The sequence below is a fragment of the Pelobates fuscus genome, chromosome 4, assembly GCF_036172605.1.
Source record: "Pelobates fuscus isolate aPelFus1 chromosome 4, aPelFus1.pri, whole genome shotgun sequence".
Taxonomy (NCBI): Eukaryota; Metazoa; Chordata; class Amphibia; order Anura; family Pelobatidae; genus Pelobates; species Pelobates fuscus.
Window position 1 is genome coordinate 2,437,698 of NC_086320.1, and position 23,304 is coordinate 2,461,001.

General features: G+C 49.8%; 1 protein-coding gene across 1 annotated transcript in view; it reads left to right on the forward strand.

Moving 5' to 3' along the window:
- The first annotated feature begins 10,433 nt into the window (after positions 1 to 10,433).
- Positions 10,434 to 23,304, forward strand: part of WDR97 (WD repeat domain 97) — a 301,022-nt gene continuing 288,151 nt past the window's right edge. The window contains exons 1-2 of the mRNA XM_063450904.1: positions 10,434 to 10,471; positions 10,746 to 10,846. Of these exons, the coding sequence (XP_063306974.1) occupies positions 10,438 to 10,471; positions 10,746 to 10,846 (135 nt within the window). The 5' untranslated portion in view covers positions 10,434 to 10,437. The remainder of the gene's footprint in view (positions 10,472 to 10,745; positions 10,847 to 23,304) is intronic.

Consider the following 23,304-nt stretch of genomic DNA (forward strand, 5'->3'; position numbering starts at 1 on the left):
GGGGTTGATGGTAATGTGAGAGGGAGTAATGTGAGAGTGAGGGGGGGTAATGTGAGAGTGAGGGGGGGTAATGTGAGAGTGAGGGGGTAATGTGAGAGTGAGGGGGGGGTAATGTGAGAGTGAGGGGGGGGGTAATGTGAGAGTGAGAGGGGGGTAATGTGAGAGTGAGAGGGGGGTAATGTGAGAGTGAGAGGGGGGTAATGTGAGAGTGAGAGGGGGGTAATGTGAGAGTGAGAGGGGGTAATGTGAGAGTGAGAGGGGGGTAATGTGAGAGTGAGAGGGGGGTAATGTGAGAGTGAGAGGGGGGTAATGTGAGAGTGAGAGGGGGGTAATGTGAGAGTGAGAGGGGGGTAATGTGAGAGTGAGAGGGGGGTAATGTGAGAGTGAGAGGGGGGTAATGTGAGAGTGAGAGGGGGGTAATGTGAGAGTGAGAGGGGGGTAATGTGAGAGTGAGAGGGGGGTAATGTGAGAGTGGGGGGGGGTAATGTGAGAGTGGGGGGGGGTAATGTGAGAGTGGGGGGGGGTAATGTGAGAGTGGGGGGGGGGGGTAATGTGAGAGTGGGGGGGGGGTAATGTGAGAGTGGGGGGGGGTAATGTGAGAGTGGGGGGGGGTAATGTGAGAGTGGGGGGGTAATGTGAGAGTGAGAGGGGGTAATGTGAGAGTGAGAAGGGGGTGATGTGAGAGTGAGAAGGGGGTGATGTGAGAAGGAGGGGGTGATGGTGAGTGGGGGGAAGCTGAGGGTGGTGACGGAGGGTTATGCTGAGGGTGGTGATGCTGAGGGTGGTGGGGGGTAATGCTGAGGGTGGTGAGGGGTGATGCTGAGGGTGGTGATGCTGAGGGTGGTGGGGGGTGATGCTGAGGGGGGTGATGCTGAAGGTGGTGGGGGGAGTGATGCTGAGGGGTGGTGAAGCTGAGGGTGGGGTGAGGCTGAGGGTGGTGGGGGGTGAGGCTGAAGGGGTAATGGTGAGGGTGGTGGGGGTGAGGCTGAGGGTGGGCAGGGGTGAAGCTGAGGGTGGGCAGGGGTGAAGCTGAGGGTGGGCAGGGGTGAAGCTGAGGGTGGTGGGGGGTGAAGCTGAGGGTGGTGGGGGGTGAAGCTGAGGGTGGTGGGGGGTGAAGCTGAGGGTGGTGGGGGGTGAAGCTGAGGGTGGTGGGGGGTGAAGCTGAGGGTGGTGGGGGGTGAAGCTGAGGGTGGTGGGGGGTGAAGCTGAGGGTGGTGGGGGGTGAAGCTGAGGGTGGTGGGGGGTGAAGCTGAGGGTGGTGGGGGGTGAAGCTGAGGGTGGTGGGGGGTGAAGCTGAGGGTGGTGGGGGGTGAAGCTGAGGGTGGTGGGGGGTGAAGCTGAGGGTGGTGGGGGGTGAAGCTGAGGGTGGTGGGGGGTGAAGCTGAGGGTGGTGGGGGGTGAAGCTGAGGGTGGTGGGGGGGATGGTGACGGTGGTGGTGGTGGGTGTAGCTGAGGGTGGTGGGGGTGAGGCTGAGGGTGGTGGGGGTGAGGGTGGTGGGGGTGATGGTGAGGGTGGTGAGGGGTGATGGTGGTGGGGGGTGATGGTGGTGGGGGTTAAGCTGAGGGTGGTGGGGGGTGGTGGGGGGTGAGGCTGAGGGTGGTGATGGTGGATGATGGTGGTGGGGAATGAGGCTGAGGTTGGTGGGGGGTGATGGTGACGGTGGTGGGGGGGTGAAGCTGATGGTGGTGGTGGGTGTAGCTGAGGGTGGTGGGGGTGAGGCTGAGGGTGGTGGGGGTGATGGTAGGGAGGGGTGATGGTGGTGGGTGGTGAGGCTGAGGGTGGTGAGGCTGAGGGTGGGGAGATGGTGGTGGGGGTGAGGCTGAGGTGATGGTGGGGTGAGGCTGAGGGTGGTGGGGGGTGAGGCTGAGGGTGGTGATGGTGGTGGGGAATGAGGCTGAGGTTGGTGGGGGTGATGGTGGTGAAGCTGATGGTGGTGGTGGGTGTACCTGAGGGTGGTGGGGGTGATGGTGGTGGGGGTGAGGCTGAGGGTGGTGGGGTTGATGGTGGTGGGGGGTGAAGCTGAGGGTGGTGGGGGGTGATGGTGGTGGGGGGTGAGGCTGAGGGTGGTGGGGGGTGATGGTGAGGGTGGGGCTGATGGTGGTGGGGGTGATGGTGGTGGGGGGTGAGGCTGAGGGTGGTGGGGGGTGATGGTGGGGGTGAGGCTGATGGTGGTGGGGGGTGAAGCTGAGGGTGGTGGGGGTGATGGTGGTGGGGGTGAGGCTGAGGGTGATGGTGAGGCTGAGGGTGGGGTTGAGGCTGAGGGTGGTGGGGGTGATGGTGGTGGGGGTTGAAGCTGAGGTTGGTGGGGGGTGATGGTGATGGTGGGGGGTGAAGCTGAGGGTGGTGGGGGGTGATGGTGGTGGTGGGGGGTGAAGCTGAGGGTGGTGGGGGTGATGGTGGTGGTGGGGGGTGAAGCTGAGGGTGGTGATGGTGGTGGTGGGGGGGTGAAGCTGAGGGTGGTGGGGGTGAGGCTGTTGGGGGTGATGGTGGTGGGGGGTGAAGCTGAGGGTGGTGGGGGTGATGGTGGTGGGTGAGCCTACCTTTCCCTGGTGGTCCAGTGGGCTCCCTGGTGGTCCGGTGGCCCCTGCTCCCGGTCTGCAGCTCCACAGAGCTGCAGACCGTGTAATCTCGCGAGATTCAGAGCGTTGCCGTGGTAACCCGTGGCAACGCTCTGATTGGCCAATTCTCGCGAGTCACATGGTCTGCAGCTCTGCACACTGCGGAGCTGCAGACCAGTGTCTGCGGTGGCCGGCCTGGCAGCAAGGAGGGGCCTCGCACCCGGCGGCATACTGGGCAAGCCGCCGGGCCCCCTCCTGGTGTCAGGTCTTCGGCCACTGACCGAGGACCTGACACACTCTGCCAACAGGCGGTTTAGGCGGCCGCGAGGCCCCAGCCAGCGCGAGGCCTTAGGCGGCCGCCTAATTAGAGAGCCGCCTCTGCCTATAGGATACAGGGAGCCAATGTAAGGACAGATAGAGGGGTGAGGTGTTAGAGGACCGACTAGGGAGGAAAATCAGTCTTCATTACAGACTGGTCTTCCCAGAAGCCGTATTGCCCCACTTCAATCAGGAGAGGGTTACAATAATCTATGCAAGAGATTACTAGAGCATGGACAAGCTCCTTAGTAGTATCTTGCGTAATAAAGGGGCAGATGCAATGTTTTTAAGGTGGAATCGACAGGATTTGGTGACAGACTGGATGTGAGGCTCAAAGGTGAGGCCAGAATCAAGTATAACACCAGACACCGTACTTGCAAGGATGGACTGATGTGGATACCACAACTTGAAGGGAGAGCGAAAGAGGAGGATCAGTATTAGGAGGAGGAAAGACAAGGAGCTCAGTGTTAGAGAGATTGAGTTTCAGACAGCAGGAGGACATCCAGTCAGAGATGGAAGAAAGGCAATTGGTGACATGTTGAAGGACAGCACGGGAGGAGAGAGAGAGATCTGACTCATCAGCGTACAGGTGGTAGCGGAATCCATTAATGAGTTTGCAAAGAGAGGCAGTATAGAGAGAGAACAAAAGGGGACCAAGAACCGAACCTTGAAGGTCTCCGACCGACTGAGACAGGTTGAGGGGAGGAAGTGTCATTGGAAAAGGAAACACTGAATTAACTTTGGTAAATGTTCTCCTCCTATCTCTCCCATAGTACTATATTGGTGGTGTGTCTTGCTATTCCTAGATCCAGCAATACTTTGTCCAAGGCACCGGTCACCTGATTGTTGTGATAGGCTGATTCTCTGTACCCAGTGTAGGCCGGGATCAGTACATACTGTATTCATGCACTCCCTGGCTGCTACTGCTTAACATGCGTCAGCAATAGTAAAGTGGGGAATGCGGGGCAGACCGGGGAGAGTGTGAATACAGTGGGGAATGCGGGGCAGACCGGGGAGAGTGTGAATACAGTGGGGAATGCGGGGCAGACCGGGGAGAGTGTGAATACAGTGGGGAATGCGGGGCAGACCAGGGAGAGTGTGAATACAGTGGGGAATGCGGGGCAGACCGGGGAGAGTGTGAATACATTGGGGAATGCGGGGCAGACCGGGGAGAGTGTGAATACATTGGGGAATGCGGGGCAGACCGGGGAGAGTGTGAATACAGTGGGGAATGCGGGGCAGACCGGGGAGAGTGTGAATACAGTGGGGAATGCGGGGCAGACCAGGGAGAGTGTGAATACATTGGGGAATGCGGGGCAGACCAGGGAGAGTGTGAATACAGTGGGGAATGCGGGGCAGACCAGGGAGAGTGTGAATACAGTGGGGAATGCGGGGCAGACCAGGGAGAGTGTGAATACAGTGGGGAATGCGGGGCAGACCGGGGAGAGTGTGAATACAGTGGGGAATGCGGGGCAGACCAGGGAGAGTGTGAATACATTGGGGAATGCGGGGCAGACCGGGGAGAGTGTGAATACAGTGGGGAATGCGGGGCAGACCGGGGAGAGTGTGAATACAGTGGGGAATGCGGGGCAGACCAGGGAGAGTGTGAATACATTGGGGAATGCGGGGCAGACCAGGGAGAGTGTGAATACAGTGGGGAATGCGGGGCAGACCAGGGAGAGTGTGAATACAGTGGGGAATGCGGGGCAGACCAGGGAGAGTGTGAATACAGTGGGGAATGCGGGGCAGATCGGGGAGAGTGTGAATACAGTGGGGAATGCGGGGCAGACCGGGGAGAGTGTGAATACAGTGGGGAATGCGGGGCAGACCGGGGAGAGTGTGAATACAGTGGGGAATGCGGGGCAGACCGGGGAGAGTGTGAATACAGTGGGGAATGCGGGGCAGACCAGGGAGAGTGTGAATACAGTGGGGAATGCGGGGCAGACCAGGGAGAGTGTGAATACAGTGGGGAATGCGGGGCAGACCAGGGAGAGTGTGAATACAGTGGGGAATGCGGGGCAGACCAGGGAGAGTGTGAATACAGTGGGGAATGCGGGGCAGACCGGGGAGAGTGTGAATACAGTGGGGAATGCGGGGCAGACCGGGGAGAGTGTGAATACAGTGGGGAATGCGGGGCAGACCGGGGAGAGTGTGAATACAGTGGGGAATGCGGGGCAGACCGGGGAGAGTGTGAATACAGTGGGGAATGCGGGGCAGACCAGGGAGAGTGTGAATACAGTGGGGAATGCGGGGCAGACCAGGGAGAGTGTGAATACATTGGGGAATGCGGGGCAGACCGGGGAGAGTGTGAATACAGTGGGGAATGCGGGGCAGACCGGGGAGAGTGTGAATACAGTGGGGAATGCGGGGCAGACCGGGGAGAGTGTGAATACAGTGGGGAATGCGGGGCAGACCGGGGAGAGTGTGAATACAGTGGGGAATGCGGGGCAGACCGGGGAGAGTGTGAATACAGTGGGGAATGCGGGGCAGACCAGGGAGAGTGTGAATACATTGGGGAATGCGGGGCAGACCAGGGAGAGTGTGAATACAGTGGGGAATGCGGGGCAGACCAGGGAGAGTGTGAATACAGTGGGGAATGCGGGGCAGACCAGGGAGAGTGTGAATACAGTGGGGAATGCGGGGCAGACCGGGGAGAGTGTGAATACAGTGGGGAATGCGGGGCAGACCAGGGAGAGTGTGAATACATTGGGGAATGCGGGGCAGACCGGGGAGAGTGTGAATACAGTGGGGAATGCGGGGCAGACCGGGGAGAGTGTGAATACAGTGGGGAATGCGGGGCAGACCAGGGAGAGTGTGAATACATTGGGGAATGCGGGGCAGACCAGGGAGAGTGTGAATACAGTGGGGAATGCGGGGCAGACCAGGGAGAGTGTGAATACAGTGGGGAATGCGGGGCAGACCAGGGAGAGTGTGAATACAGTGGGGAATGCGGGGCAGATCGGGGAGAGTGTGAATACAGTGGGGAATGCGGGGCAGACCGGGGAGAGTGTGAATACAGTGGGGAATGCGGGGCAGACCGGGGAGAGTGTGAATACAGTGGGGAATGCGGGGCAGACCGGGGAGAGTGTGAATACAGTGGGGAATGCGGGGCAGACCAGGGAGAGTGTGAATACAGTGGGGAATGCGGGGCAGACCAGGGAGAGTGTGAATACAGTGGGGAATGCGGGGCAGACCAGGGAGAGTGTGAATACAGTGGGGAATGCGGGGCAGACCAGGGAGAGTGTGAATACAGTGGGGAATGCGGGGCAGACCGGGGAGAGTGTGAATACAGTGGGGAATGCGGGGCAGACCGGGGAGAGTGTGAATACAGTGGGGAATGCGGGGCAGACCGGGGAGAGTGTGAATACAGTGGGGAATGCGGGGCAGACCGGGGAGAGTGTGAATACAGTGGGGAATGCGGGGCAGACCGGGGAGAGTGTGAATACAGTGGGGAATGCGGGGCAGACCAGGGAGAGTGTGAATACAGTGGGGAATGCGGGGCAGACCAGGGAGAGTGTGAATACATTGGGGAATGCGGGGCAGACCGGGGAGAGTGTGAATACAGTGGGGAATGCGGGGCAGACCAGGGAGAGTGTGAATACAGTGGGGAATGCGGGGCAGACCAGGGAGAGTGTGAATACAGTGGGGAATGCGGGGCAGACCGGGGAGAGTGTGAATACAGTGGGGAATGCGGGGCAGACCGGGGAGAGTGTGAATACAGTGGGGAATGCGGGGCAGACCAGGGAGAGTGTGAATACAGTGGGGAATGCGGGGCAGACCAGGGAGAGTGTGAATACATTGGGGAATGCGGGGCAGACCGGGGAGAGTGTGAATACAGTGGAGAGTGCAGGGGGGGGGGGGGGGGTAGGAATGGGACCCGGGGGGGGAGGGGGGTAGGAATGGGACCCGGGAGGGTAAAGGGGGGCAGAAATGGGACCCGGGGGAAGAGTAGATATGGGACCTGGGGGGGGGGGGGGAGGAATGGGACCTGGGGGGGGGGGGGGGGGGGTTAGGAATGGGACCCGGGAGGGGAAAAGGGGGCTAGGAGGAATGGGACCCGGGGGAGGGGGGGTAGAATTGGGACCTGGGGGGGGGGGAGGAATGGGACCCAGCGGGAGAGGGGGGCTAGGAGGAATGGGACATGGGGGGGGGAGAGGGGGGTAGGAATGGGAGCTGGGGGGGTAGAAATGGGACCCGGGAGGGGAAAGGGGGGCTAGGAGGAATGGGACCCGTGTAGGGGGGGAGGGACCCGGATATCAATCCGTAGACACATTTCCGGTTGCAGCGGCAGAGCCGGTCAGGGGGAGGGGTTATTATGATTCAGTAGCTCCGCCCAAGATCCGCCTGGCCACACCTCCTACTCGACGTCATTTTACAGAAAGTCAGCGTCTCGTCTCCATAGCAACCGGCGGCCGAGCAACCGAACTCTGGTAACTATCCCATAATAACAAAATAATAATAACATTATCCCCCATAATATATAACATTATCCCCCCATAATATATAACATTATCCCCCCATAATATATAACATTATCCCCCCATAATATATAACATTATCCCCCCCATAATATATAACATTATCCCCCCATAATATATAACATTATCCCCCATAATATATAACATTATCCCCCCATAATATATAACATTATCCCCCCATAATATATAACATTATCCCCCCATAATATATAACATTATCCCCCCCATAATATATAACATTATCCCCCCATAATATATAACATTATCCCCCCATAATATATAACATTATCCCCCCATAATATATAACATTATCCCCCCATAATATATAACATTATCCCCCATAATATATAACATTATCCCCCCATAATATATAACATTATCCCCCATAATATATAACATTATCCCCCATAATATATAACATTATCCCCCCATAATATATAACATTATCCCCCCATAATATATAACATTATCCCCCCATAATATATAACATTATCCCCCCATAATATATAACATTATCCCCCATAATATATAACATTATCCCCCCATAATATATAACATTATCCCCCCATAATATATAACATTATCCCCCCCATAATATATAACATTATCCCCCCATAATATATAACATTATCCCCCCATAATATATAACATTATCCCCCATAATATATAACATTATCCCCCCATAATATATAACATTATCCCCCCATAATATATAACATTATCCCCCCATAATATATAACATTATCCCCCCCATAATATATAACATTATCCCCCCATAATATATAACATTATCCCCCATAATATATAACATTATCCCCCCATAATATATAACATTATCCCCCCATAATATATAACATTATCCCCCCATAATATATAACATTATCCCCCCATAATATATAACATTATCCCCCCATAATATATAACATTATCCCCCATAATATATAACATTATCCCCCATAATATATAACATTATCCCCCCATAATATATAACATTATCCCCCCATAATATATAACATTATCCCCCCATAATATATAACATTATCCCCCCATAATATATAACATTATCCCCCATAATATATAACATTATCCCCCCATAATATATAACATTATCCCCCCATAATATATAACATTATCCCCCCCATAATATATAACATTATCCCCCCATAATATATAACATTATCCCCCCATAATATATAACATTATCCCCCATAATATATAACATTATCCCCCCATAATATATAACATTATCCCCCCATAATATATAACATTATCCCCCCATAATATATAACATTATCCCCCCCATAATATATAACATTATCCCCCCATAATATATAACATTATCCCCCATAATATATAACATTATCCCCCCATAATATATAACATTATCCCCCCATAATATATAACATTATCCCCCCATAATATATAACATTATCCCCCCATAATATATAACATTATCCCCCCATAATATATAACATTATCCCCCATAATATATAACATTATCCCCCCATAATATATAACATTATCCCCCCATAATATATAACATTATCCCCCCATAATATATAACATTATCCCCCATAATATATAACATTATCCCCCCATAATATATAACATTATCCCCCATAATATATAACATTATCCCCCCATAATATATAACATTATCCCCCCATAATATATAACATTATCCCCCATAATATATAACATTATCCCCCATAATATATAACATTATCCCCCATAATATATAACATTATCCCCCATAATATATAACATTATCCCCCCATAATATATAACATTATCCCCCCATAATATATAACATTATCCCCCCATAATATATAACATTATCCCCCCCATAATATATAACATTATCCCCCATAATATATAACATTATCCCCCCATAATATATAACATTATCCCCCCATAATATATAACATTATCCCCCCATAATATATAACATTATCCCCCCATAATATATAACATTATCCCCCATAATATATAACATTATCCCCCCATAATATATAACATTATCCCCCCATAATATATAACATTATCCCCCCATAATATATAACATTATCCCCCATAATATATAACATTATCCCCCATAATATATAACATTATCCCCCATAATATATAACATTATCCCCCATAATATATAACATTATCCCCCCATAATATATAACATTATCCCCCATAATATATAACATTATCCCCCATAATATATAACATTATCCCCCCATAATATATAACATTATCCCCCCATAATATATAACATTATCCCCCCATAATATATAACATTATCCCCCATAATATATAACATTATCCCCCCATAATATATAACATTATCCCCCCATAATATATAACATTATCCCCCATAATATATAACATTATCCCCCATAATATATAACATTATCCCCCCATAATATATAACATTATCCTTTATAATATAAACCCTGATGTGTCTAATCACCCACCCCAACCCCCCTGCCAGCCCATCCATGTTTCTCATTCCCCATAGGTCTTCTTTTTTTCCCCCAGCCCCTCCACATGTCTCCTTTCCTCCCCTAAGCTTCTCCACGTGTTTCATTCCTTTCTGCCGTTTCATTTGTTTTATTCCCCCATCTCCTCCATGTGTCTCATTCTCACAGTCCCTCCATGTGTCTCCTTTCCTTCCCAAAGTCCCTCCATGTGCCCACTTTCCCAATCAGTTCCTACATATGTCTTCTTTCCTCCCCAAAGTCCTTTCATGTGTCTACTTTCCCCTTCAGTCCCTCCATGTGTCTCCTTTCCTCCCCACAGTCCCTCCATGTGTCTACTTTCCCCCTCAGCTCCTCCATGTGTCTCCTTTCCTCCCCACAGTCCCTCCATGTGTCTCCTTTCCCCCTCAGCTCCTCCATGTGTCTCCTTTCCTCCCCCAAGCCCCTCCATGTGACTCACCCTCCATGTGTCTCATTACCTCCACCCAGCATATTGTATAAAATATAACATTAACCCTTTACTTTACTCATTTTCTATCTGGACTCTCTATTCTTTCCTCATTCCTGGTCTCAACCTACCCAACTCTAAACTCCCTGTCTTTTAGTTTGTGGAAATGCTGGACAGCTGTGAAAAACTTCAAGGACAGTGTAAGATTTTTATTATCTCGTACTGCACAATGCATCATTTACCCGGTGTTGGGGGTATATGTAGACTGTTACCTTTTTATCCGATATTGGGGATAGATGTGACTGTTACTGTTTTTCCCGGTATTGGGGGCAGATGTAACTATTACTGTTTTATCCGGTACTTGGGGTAGATGTAGGTTTCATATATTTTAATTGGGTTTTAGCTTCTCCTGTATAGACTACAATATACACCTTTTTGTTTGTATTAACATTTATCCCTTCTATACATCTTCAGATTTTAAGGAGAAACAATTTGGGAATAAGAAAAGAGTTCCAAAAAATGCCCAGCGACTGTGGTCTCTGCTTAGGAATGGTCTCCAGGAAGCTATAGAGAAGGTACAGGTACTGATTATGGCATATGGTGTCTGTCCCTCCCACTGCAGGGTGACACAGACAGAAGGAGCTATGGGACACACAGTCTGTCCCTCCCACTGCAGGGTGACACAGACAGAGGGAGCTATGGGACACGGAGTCTGTCCCTCCCACTGCAGGGTGACACAGACAGAGGGAGCTATGGGACACGGAGTCTATCCCTCCCACTGCAGGGTGACACAGACAGAAGGAGCTATGGGACACGGAGTCTGTCCCTCCCACTGCAGGGTGACACAGACAGAGGGAGCTATGGGGCACGGAGTGTGTCCCTCCCACTGCAGGGTGACACAGACAGAAGGAGCTATGGGACACGGAGTCTGTCCCTCCCACTGCAGGGTGACACAGACAGAAAGAGCTATGGGACACGGAGTCTGTCCCTCCCACTGCAGGGTGACACAGACAGAGGGAGCTATGGGGCATGGAGTCTGTCCCTCCCACTGCAGGGTGACACAGACAGAAGGAGCTATGGGACAAGGAGTCTGTCCCTCCCACTGCAGGGTGACACAGATAGAGGGAGCTATGGGACACGGAGTCTGTCCCTCTCACTGTAGGGTGACACAGACAGAAGGAGCTATGGGACAAGGAGTCTGTCCCTCCCACTGCAGGGTGACACAGATAGAGGGAGCTATGGGACACTGAATCTGTCCCTCCCACTGCAGGGTGACACACACACAGCGCTATGGGACACGGAGTCTGTCCCTCCCACTGCAGGGTGACACAGACAGAGGGAGCTATGGGGCATGGAGTCTGTCCCTCCCACTGCAGGGTGACACAGACAGAAGGAGCTATGGGACAAGGAGTCTGTCCCTCCCACTGTAGGGTGACACAGACAGAAGGAGCTATGGGACAAGGAGTCTGTCCCTCCCACTGCAGGGTGACACAGACAGAAGGAGCTATGGGACAAGGAGTCTGTCCCTCCCACTGCAGGGTGACACAGACAGAAGGAGCTATGGGACAAGGAGTCTGTCCCTCCCACTGCAGGGTGACACACACACAGCGCTATGGGACACGGAGTCTGTCCCTCCCACTGCAGGGTGACACAGACAGAAAGAGCTATGGGACACGGAGTCTGTCCCTCCCACTGCAGGGTGACACAGACAGAAAGAGCTATGGGACACGGAGTCTGTCCCTCCCACTGCAGGGTGACACTGACAGAAGGGGCTATGGGACACGGAGTCTGTCCCTCCCACTGCAGGGTGACACAGACAGAGGGAGCTATGGGGCATGGAGTCTGTCCCTCCCACTGCAGTGTGACACAGACAGAAGGAGCTATGGGACATAGAGTCTGTCCCTCCCACTGCAGGGTGACACAGACAGAAGGAGCTATGGGACACGGAGTCTGTCCCTCCCACTGCAGGGTGACTGTAATGAATCTTACCTGATAGTGAGTCCAGCTCGCAGAGTTATACGCTCACCCTTGCAAAGTAGACACAGATCAGGGTGACCAGGTAAGACCTGACCTGTGAGTCTGTGCACGGGGGCTTTCCAGGAAAAGTGCTCCAAAATGCAGTACAGAAGAGATTAGCAGAAGCGTAGTCAAGGGAAGCCAAAATGTAGGGAAGCCAGAGATCAGAGTAGTCCAGGAGGAAAGCCAAGGTCAGAAGCCGGAATCAGATAGGAAACACTGGAACACAGGTAAGGAGAGACAGGAACCAAACAAGGGAACGAGAGTCAATGAACTGACACCCCTCCCAGGGTGTGACAGGCTTTTATACCCAGCCAATTAATATGGCATACAGGTGTGCTAGAGTAGCCACAGGTAAGTTCAGCTCCCAGCGCTGGAACAAGGCAAGGACACCTATTATGGCAATACTATGAATGGCTGGATAGCACAGTGGCAAAAGAGCAGGATTCAAGAAGTCAAAGTCCAGGGTTCAAATCCCCGTGACAGTGACACAGACAGAAGGAGCTATGGGACAGGGAGTCTGTCCCTCCCACTGCAGGGTGACACAGACAGAAGGAGCTATGGGACACAGAGTCTGTCCCTCCCACTGCAGGGTGACACAGACACATTACTGTTACTGTTGAGCGCGGCTCATCCGACTCTCCCAACAGGAAGACGTGTCCTGCCTGCAGCTAAGAGCGCGCCGCGAGTCTCGGGCGCGCTCTTAAAGAGACAGTGGGAGCCTAAATTTCAAAAAGGCTCCCATTGGCTTCTGTCATGCCAATCACCCCATACACTTACCTGTTGGGGGTGTGGAAGTGACAGGAGCCAATCACATTAGTTTGAAGGCTACTTATACTCACACTTTTCCCTTAGTTCTTTGCCCTATCGTGGTTTCTGCTACAGTTCCCTTTAGTGCTTGTTGTGTTTCTCCGTATTTGTATTCTGACTTCGTTTTCGCTTTATCCTTGTCTGTACTGTTTGCCGGCTTGCTGATTCCTGTGTACCAGACCCCGGCTAGTTCTCGTTTACGCTGTCTCTTTGTGCCCTTGACCTGTACTTCTCCTATTACGTCGAGTCCGGCCACTCTAAGGTCCGGTAGACGTATCTCTCCTCTGTGCTGTCTCCTCTGTGCTGTCTTCTGTTTGGCTGGATCCTGCGTGTAGGGGTATATACTCGTTACATTACGATAGGGCCATGGACCCCGCAGATTTAGCTCAACAGATGGCGTCCCATGAGGCTAGATTTGTAGAGCAGGATCACCGTATGGATCAGATAGCTCAGGCTCTCCAGACGCTCTTAGCTAGAACCATTCCAGCAACCGCACCTAACCCTCCTACACCCCTGCTTCCTGAAGTATCGACTGTGCCTAATGCTACGGCCCATTTAACGCCTCCTCCTAGGTATGGAGGGGATTCTAAGACATGCAGAGGGTTCATTAACCAAATAGAGTTTCATTTTGAGATGTATCCACGTTCATTTCCCACAGAGAGGTCTAAAGTTGGGTTCTTTATGCACCAACTTACCGACAAAGCACTTGAACGGGCAAACCCTATTTGGGAGGCTAATGGACCTATGGTGCATGACTTTCACAGTTTCCTGACAGCTTTTCGCAGAACTTTTGACACTATGAAAAGGTCTAAGAATGCCGCAAGAGCATTAATGAGGGTTAAACAGGGTTCTAGGTCTGTGGCTGATTACGCTATTCAGTTTCGTACTCTTGCCTCACAGGTAGATTGGACCAACAATGGGTTAACTACTGCCTTCATGGAAGGCTTATCAGACTCTATATTGGATGAGGTAGCAGCGAAGGAGCTTCCTGTTGCCTTAGAGGACCTTATTGACTACCTCATCGATATAGATAATAGGATTCGTGACAGGCTCTATACCAAGAACAGGAATAGACGTTTTGTTACACCTATTCACCCCAGAGTTAATACACCGGAGAGTGTAAAAGTATCTGAAGAGGAACCCATGCAATTAGGGGTTGCCAAACTCTCTGATAATGAAAAATTACATAGGAGAAGGGAGGGACTCTGCCTATATTGTGGTAGGAGAGACCATATGGTAAAGGAATGTCCTTTGCTCCCGGAAAACTCTCGCACCTAAGACCTTATAGGGGACTGGCCTTGGGTGTGATTTCTAAGTCTCCTACATTGCCTCCTAACCGACTGCTTCTCCCTGTTTCTTTACATATGGGAGAGAGTTGTATAGTTGAAAATATATACGCCCTGGTTGACTCTGGGGCAGCTGAGAATTTTATAGACTCTGGTTTTGTAAAGAAAAACAATATTCCCATCAGGGAGAAGGAGATACCCTTGGCCGTTGAGGCCATAGATGGTAGACCATTGATATCTCCAGTTGTTACTCACGAGACACATGTACACAGGGGTTCTACACTATGAAACCATTCGGTTCCAGGTCATCACCTCTCCCTCTTCACAGTTGGTGTTAGGGTATCCATGGTTACGTGCCCACAATCCCATTTTTGACTGGGAGACAGGGCAGATAAAATCATGGAGTGAAGCCTGCCATGAGTCATGTACTATTGAAGTCACGCCTGTGAATTCTATTAATGTTCCTACCATTCCTCCTTTGTCTACGGCTATACCCTCTCAGTATTTATCTTTAAAGACTGTCTTTGATAAAAGAGAGGCTGACAAATTACTGCCTCACAGACCCTACGATTGTGCTATTGACTTGTTGCCTGGCACTATACCTCCCAAGGGCAGGGTGTACCCTCTATCGGTTCAAGAAAACCGTGTCATGGAGGAGTACATTAAAGAATCATTAGACAAGGGATTTATTAGGAGATCCTCTTCTCCGGCTGGAGCGGGGTTCTTCTTTGTATCAAAGAAAGAAGGTGATTTAAGACCTTGCATTGATTATAGAGGTCTTAATAAAATCACCATCAAAAATGCTTACCCTATACCATTAATAACAGAATAGTTTGACAGGCTCAAACATGCTACGGTATTCACCAAATTAGATCTTAGAGGAGCATACAATTTGATACGTATAAAAAAGGACCACAAATGGAAGACAGCCTTTAACACTAGGTCAGGTCATTATGAGTATACCGTCATGCCATTTGGGCTTTGCAATGCCCCAGCAGTATTCCAAGAATTTATTAATGATGTCTTAAGGGACTTTATTCACTCATTTGTTATTGTGTACTTGGATGACATTTTAATATATTCTACAGACTTACACACTCATCACAGACATGTTACGACAGTTCTGAAGACCCTTCTTGCTAATGGTCTTTATTGCAAACTAGAAAAATGTCTATTCGACCAATCCGAGGTCCAGTTTTTAGGGTATTTGATTTCCGCTAAGGGTTTTCGGATGGATCCCCAGAAGCTCGCTGCGGTCATAGAATGGCCTCTGCCGCAAGGTCTGAAAGCCATCCAGCGTTTTCTGGGTTTCTCTAATTATTATAGACGTTTTATCAAAGGTTTTTCGTCTATCGTAGCACCTATTACTCGTATGACTAAAAAGGATGGCAATACACGTGCCTGGTCTACCGAGGCACTTCAGGCTTTTGACTTTCTTAAGACTACGTTCGCCTCTGCACCTATTTTACAGCATCCTGTCCCCTCATTGCCATATATACTTGAGGTTGATGCTTCCGATATAGGGGTAGGTGCTGTCTTATCCCAAAGAGAGTCTCCTGACAAGCCATTGCATCCTTGTGGCTTCTTTTCTAAACAAATGTCCAAAGCAGAAAGGAATTATGATGTGGGTAATCGCGAACTCCTTGCTATCATTTTAGCACTCAAAGAATGGAGACATTTGTTAGAGGGCACTAAGGATCCTATCCTCATATTTACGGATCATAAGAACCTATCCTACCTTAGCGAAGCTAAAAGATTGTCTTCCAGGCAGGCTAGGTGGTCACTGTTCTTGTCTCATTTTAATTATATAATCACCTATAGGCCAGGTGATCGGAACACTAAAGCGGACGCTCTGTCCAGACAGTTCGAGACTATTGACAAACAGGAGATTGATGTCACTCCTGTCATTCCCCCAGACAGGATAATAGCAACTACTATATTGTCTATTTCCTCATCCCTCTTGCAGGCCATACAAGCGAAACAAAGCATGGCACCTAGCGAGAGGCCTAATGATAAATTGTTCGTTGACGTTCCCGAGAGACGGGATATTCTGTCACTGTATCATGATACTAAGACTGCTGGACATCCTGGTATTTCCAAAACGGTGTCAGCCGTTTCTCGGTATTTCTGGTGGGATACCTTACGTAAGGATGTTACTGACTATATAAGTGCTTGTACTACTTGTGCATGTATGAAATCCTCTCGTAGAGTTCCTTGTGGGCTGTTGCATCCGTTACCCGTTCCCGAGAGACCTTGGTCCAACCTATCAATGGATTTTATTGTTGAATTACCCCCTTCGAATGGTAACACAGTCATCCTAATGATAGTGGATCGGTTTTCCAAAATGGCTCACTTTGTGTCTCTTCGCAAGTTGCCCACTTCCAAGGAACTGGCTCTTATCTTTGCTAGAGAAGTGTTTTGATTACATGGTATTCCCTTATCTATTGTATCCGATAGGGGTAGCCAATTTATTTCCAGGTTCTGGAAAGCCTTTTGTTCGGAGATGGGTATTTCTCTCTCATTTTCTTCCGCTTACCATCCCCAGTCTAATGGAGCTGCTGAACGTGCCAACCAGTCTCTGGAGCAGTACCTCCGTTGTTTTGTGTCTCACCATCAGGACAATTGGTCTGACCTGCTTCCTTGGGCTGAATTTGCTCGGAATAACGCCACTCATGATTCTTCCGGCAAAAGCCCTTTTTACGTTGTCTATGGCCAGCATCCCGTGGTTCTTCCGGCTGCATTCTCCTCACAGGGCATGCCAGTTCTGGATGAGCATTTGGCTGGTTTGCGTAATACTTGGGAGCAGGTTCAGCGTTCTTTGGTGGACTCTGCTGCCCGCCAGAAGGCTCAGGCTGACAAGCATCGCAGAGCGGCTCCTTCCTATGTTGTGGGGGACAGGGTTTTGCTTTCCACACGGAATATTCACCTCCGGGTGCCTTCTATGAAATTGGCTCCTTGGTCCTTATCGCATTATACATAAGGTTAATCCCGTTTCTTATGCCTTGGGTCTGCCTAAGAATCTGCGTATACCTAATGTATTTCACACCTCGTTGTTGAAGCCTTACGTACGCAACCGCTATACCCGGCATACTCACCCTCCCCCTCCTGTCTCTGTGGAGGGTCATGAGGAGTTCGAAGTGTCTACTGTTATTGACTCTCGTTTCCTTAGGAGTCGGCTTCAGTACTTGGTACATTGGAAGGGTTATGGGCCTGAGGAGCGCAGTTGGATTTCTGCGGATGCTGTTCATGCTCCCCGCCTTGTACGTTCTTTCCATTCGCGTTTTCCTGCCAGGCCTGGTCCTGCCCGCCCGGAGGGCGTGTCCTCAGGGGGGGGTACTGTAGCGTTACTTACCTTATCCGGGGGCCGGCCGCGGTCCTCTCTTCAAGCCGCGCGCGGTCCTGCGGCTGCACGAGCCGAACGCGGCTCATCCGACTCTCCCAACAGGAAGATGGGCAGTGACCGCGAGATGCGGTCACGTGTCCCGCCTGCAGCTAAGAGCGCGCCGCGAGTCTCGGGCGCGCTCTTAAAGAGACAGTGGGAGCCTAAATTGCAAAAAGGCTCCCATTGGCTCCTGTCATGCCAATCACCCCATACACTTACCTGTTGGGGGTGTGGAAGTGACAGGAGCCAATCACATTAGTTTGAAGGCTACTTATACTCACCCTTTTCCCTTGGTTCCTTGCCCTATCGTGGTTTCTGCTACAGTTCCCTTTAGTGCTTGTTGTGTTCAGTTGTGTTTCTCCGTATTTGACCTTGGCTTTGTATTCTGACTTCGTTTTCGCTTTATCCTTCTCTGTACTGTTTGCCGGCTTGCTGATTCCTGTGTACCAGACCCCGGCTAGTTCTCGTTTACGCTGTCTCTTTGTGCCCTTGACCTCGGATCGTTCCTGACTCTGTACTTCTCCTATTACGTCGAGTCCGGCCACTCTAAGGTCCGGTAGACGTATCTCTCCTCTGTGCTGTCTTCTGTTTGGCTGGATCCTGCGTGTAGGGGTATATACTCGTTACACATGATTCCTTCACTGTCAGCTGTTTGAGGGGACCTCATTGGGTGGCTCCAGGATATTCAGGCTTGGTTTTCAGCTGTCATGTAGATGTTATTGTATAATCTGATGCTAGTCCCTTAGGTTGGGGAGCTCAGTGCGGAGATATAGCTACAGGAGTGTCATGGCGCTGGGGGATCATATCGGCGTGGCTGCCTGACTTTAGACGCACAAAATTACCAGCGCGGCCGCACATGAGCAGGGAGGTTGCGCCAAGAAGGGAAATGTATACTCACCTGAATCAGATTACCGCCTGATCCTCCAGTGAGATTGGTTCCGGCTCGTGCGGCGTTCTAAGGGACAGCGGCTGCTGCGATCCTGTTCTTAATAGTGAAATACACAATGCCCTCATTAAAGATGGCGCTGGCGTGCGTGTGATGTCATGCTGTTGACGCACATGCACATTTTGGGGTCACAGCATTGAGAGGCATATCAGGCCCTGTCGTGGTTTCCATTTGTTGGTTGTCAGAGAGCGTGTTATTGCTTATATTTTCTAGTTCTTGACATTGGCTTGTGTAGCGGACCCATGGTAACCCAACCGGTTACTGCCGCTACTTCCCTTCCTTCAGCCTTTCAGGAACCTCTTAGTATATAACGAGACCCATTTCTCCCCCAGTAACTGGACGACACACCTTTCTGGAGGTACAACACTGACAATGCTTTATTGGCATACACAGGTTTTATGTACAGACCCCCGCAGGGAGTCTCCGTTCTATCCCACACAATCCCAGGCTAGAGGGAGATGGTTTTCAGATAACCATCTCCCACTCTGGGAGATACCAATAAGGCAACAGTACAGACATTTGACATACATGGGGGAAACTTAGGGGCTCTACGCCCCAGGAGGGAGAAGGGGGACACATACAGAACACATATCCTTGGATAGCCTCGGGTCCCAACTAGGATCCCTGTAAATAGTGGGGCTATCGAATGAACAGAGCCCGGGAAATCACCATCTAAAGTCTAGGGCTCGGGCCTCTGTACATCCCGCAATTGGTTCCACAGCGTTGCTTGGTTTAGTCCGGTAAATTCAAACTTCGCACCTAAACCAAGCAACGGACAATCGGGCGCAAGGGCACAAACCAATTTGCACCAATAGGTGCACGGGGAGGAGAGTGGGTTCACCGCCCAATCAGGGAAAAGAGCGCAAAATCCGTTTGCACCAATCAGTGCTCAGGGAGGGGGGTCGTCTCACGGTCCAATCAGTTGGAAAGGTGCAAAACCAAATCGTGCCAATCAGCGTGTTTTGCCAGCCAATCGTGAGAAAGGGTGCGAACTGATTTGAATGGTAGCCCTTCTCCTATTGGCCGGAACAGACTTCCAGGCGGCCAGCAGGTCTGGCCGAAGCCCCCGCATGGGAAGTGTGGCGAACAGAACCTAGCCACTGGCTTTTGAAGGGGCCTGGTTGCCAGCCTCCTGCCAAAAGACTATGGGCCAGGTCAGCAACTGTAAAGACACATATATTATTACCCCTGGTTGGGCACTTTCCATAGAACCGAACACTAGCTCACTGGCGGCCGTTCACATAGACAAAAAAAAAATAGACTTCAGGGGACTTAGCCGCGAATGCCCAGGAACTATTTTCAGCATGAAAACTTTGCGGTTCCCAGATTGTGTATTTGTTTCTACTGTGGTTTACTCTCAGGTCCAGGGGGAGTGCCCCTTGCATGGGGACTGTAATAAAAAGCCAAGTGTGGTCCCATTAAAGTTAGTTCACTTCACCCTCAACACGCAGCCTCGTCTCGTGCTAGCTATACCTGCTTCGGATTGCTATACTGGCTATAATCACTAGCTCTTGTAAGAGCTACACAGTAATACCTGCTAGACTCTCTGGAGTAGGAGAGGTCCACCCACTGGAAGCTGGATACTGGACTTGGGTCAAAGGTGGGTGGTGGACAGCGAGACCCCAGCCAAGCTGCGGCGGCTAAGGGGCTACGATGCTTATGGTGTCCTTTCGGGATACAAATGCCCCCCCTGGCGGCCACCCAAGGGGAGCACTCATTAATTACACCTATGTTGCAGGTGCGAACGTTCTGATTAATTGGTGTGAACGTTTTAATGGGGTACCGGGGTGGCCCTCGTTCGGAGGATGAATGGCATATTACACCAAATATAGGAAAACCAGGGGAAACACACAATTTAAGGGAAAAACATCCGGACAAGCAGTGCTTCTGCATATAGCTATAGCTTGTTTTTTGACTTTCCCTATTTCTGGTATCCTGACCTTTGGCTGGTATTTTTGTATTGTCTCATTCTGTATCCCCGACCTCGGCTTGTTTATTGACCTTTCTCTTTAACGTTAAGTCCGGCCATTCTAAGTCTCGGTATACGTTGTTATTGTGTTATCATAGTTTTGCGTGTTGGGTCATACAGTAGTCGGGACACAAGGGTTAAAAGGTCATGGCAAAAAACAGACCTCCACATCAACAGTTATTAGGCTGGTCGGTAATAATCTTGGAGAAGAACAACAACTATTTGTTATATATTATTAAAGATGGATAAAATCTTAACTGTAAGATATATCACCCATCTAGGAGGGACAAAATTCTAATATTTAGCAGACCTGGCCAAAAAGTTTTTTGCCACTTTTGTCTTGATTAAGACATTATCTTAAAAACACCTTCTACAGGTATAGTTGTAGCAGAGTGGCTGTCCGTATCCCCCCTGTTTGTTTCTCGAATGGAAGATGTGTGTTTTTTTACCCTTTTATACCCCTCCAACACCGACCATTTCAAAGGAGCAATTAGCTCCAGTGCTTTCCCTGGTGTGACGGACTGCCTGGCACCCCGACTGGGTGCCTCCGCCAACCGATGCTTCTAGTGGACTCGAAGTACTCCACCCGACACCATCAGCACTGTAGTCCCCACGTCCAGCGTTACAGCTTGGCTGGGAACTCGCTGTCCTCCACCCACCCTGGACCCAAGACCAGGATCCAGCTTACAGTGGGCAGACCTTTCCTACTCCAGAGAGCATAGCAGGAACAGCTCTTAGAAGAGCTAGTGATCATAACACTCCAAAGAGCTATCCCAAGAGCAGGGATTATAGCAGGTATAGCTTTCCCCTACAAGCACGAGACGAGGCTCTGTGTTGAGGGTAAACAGGAACTGAACTTTAATGGTGCCACACTGGCCTTTTATTAAGTCCCCAAGCAAAGTGTACGTCCACATGGACCTTGTTGGGGACAGGGACACAAAGCTTACAAACCAATCACAATAGAGTTTCAATCTAAGGCACTCCCACACATAATACAATAAGCCTTCCCCTTTACTTAGGAGATAATTGAGTCAAGTACTATACTAAACTCAATTGTCTCCAAACACAAAAAACACACATTTTTAAAAAGTCCCAAAAGTACCCCAAAACACATGATATCCCCACAAACATCCACTGATAGCCCTAACCTGGGTGACCAACATATCCAAAAATCACCCAGATCAGTTCAGGGGTTCAGAAATTTTATGGAAGTCCCATTTTGACTGACCGCACGCATGGTTTCATGCCCAAAACAGTTCCAGAGAATCAAACTGTGCAGCCGGTCTACTTCGAGGAATCGAAAAAGCTTTCGAATTACTGAACGAAGTCATTCGTGGATTTAGTTAGTGTATATCTCTTGTTCTGGGGCATCTTCTTACCAAAAGCAGTTCAACTCCCGTTCGAATAGCCGAACATCCATGGAAGGTGAAGTTGATAAGGGAATCTTTTAAGCAAACAAAGAAGTTTGAATGACTATCTGTTCCTGTCCAAATTAGAGATGTTTAAATTGCGTATACGCAGAAGTAAATTCACACTGACACAAGGTTCAGGTTAAATTAAAGAACTTCAGGAAATTTATTGGCATCTGTTAAAAAGCGGGCTCGCAGACCCTTTTAAAGGCAAAATTACATCATTGTAAGAAATCAAGATAGAAGCAAGAAAACATTGTCAATTGGCTAAGGTGTAAAGTGGTTAATTAAATGCCCTCCCTGTTGGGTGTTACATCTTATGTCATAGCTGACATCATGACGAGCTCCTACAGGTTTCAGCACCATCTTGCTGGCACGAGGGAGCTCACTCGATGGGAGGGGGGCTTTGGCAGTTGTCCATAATGAGCAACTGGTACGTTAGTCCTCAAGGTTAGCATCGTCAAGGCCTTTTTAGCAATTATACATTCTATTAAGACTATCTGCCACAGTGTTTCATTTAACAGGATTCTAGCATTTTCCTGCTGACATGCTATTTCTATGAACAAAGCAATCTTGTAAGATTTAAACTATGAGGCCTGAGAACTGAATATAAGAGTATAGTATTAAAGGGGCCCAGTAAGGGTTATAGTTTATAAGGGGCCTAATAATTCTACAACAGTCCCCCCTATAGAGTGTTAATTACTAAAAAGGATAAACTTTATTTGTTAATATCAGAAGATTTGTTAGCCCAAAGACACATAAAACCCCCATGTCCGCTAATTTGGTGTTAGTGCAAAGTGCAAGTCTATCCCTAATCTGACCCTAGTAGGCTGCAGCTCATCCGTCAGTACGGCTCTCGAACACTTCACTTCCATGGGTATCCCACGGTGGCTTGTCCACCACTTCTCCACACGGTAGGCTAACCCATACAGACGGAAGCTGTCCCTTAGCTGTCCCTCCCTAGAATTTCTGCACTTCGTCGTCATAGGGAAGAGTTTGTAGCGGAATGCAGGGCGATGTGAGATCTTGATCACCAATTTCCAGATGAGTAAAGGTTGGTGTCGTTTGGTCTACAGTCTTCTGTAGGAATTTTCTGAGGCATGGGAGGACACAACAAACGAGAAGAGCAAGAATAAAAAGAAAAATTAGTAGAGCCATACCAATATGAACTAAAGATTTTTGCCAACCAGTCATCCAATCAAACCATTTTTCCCA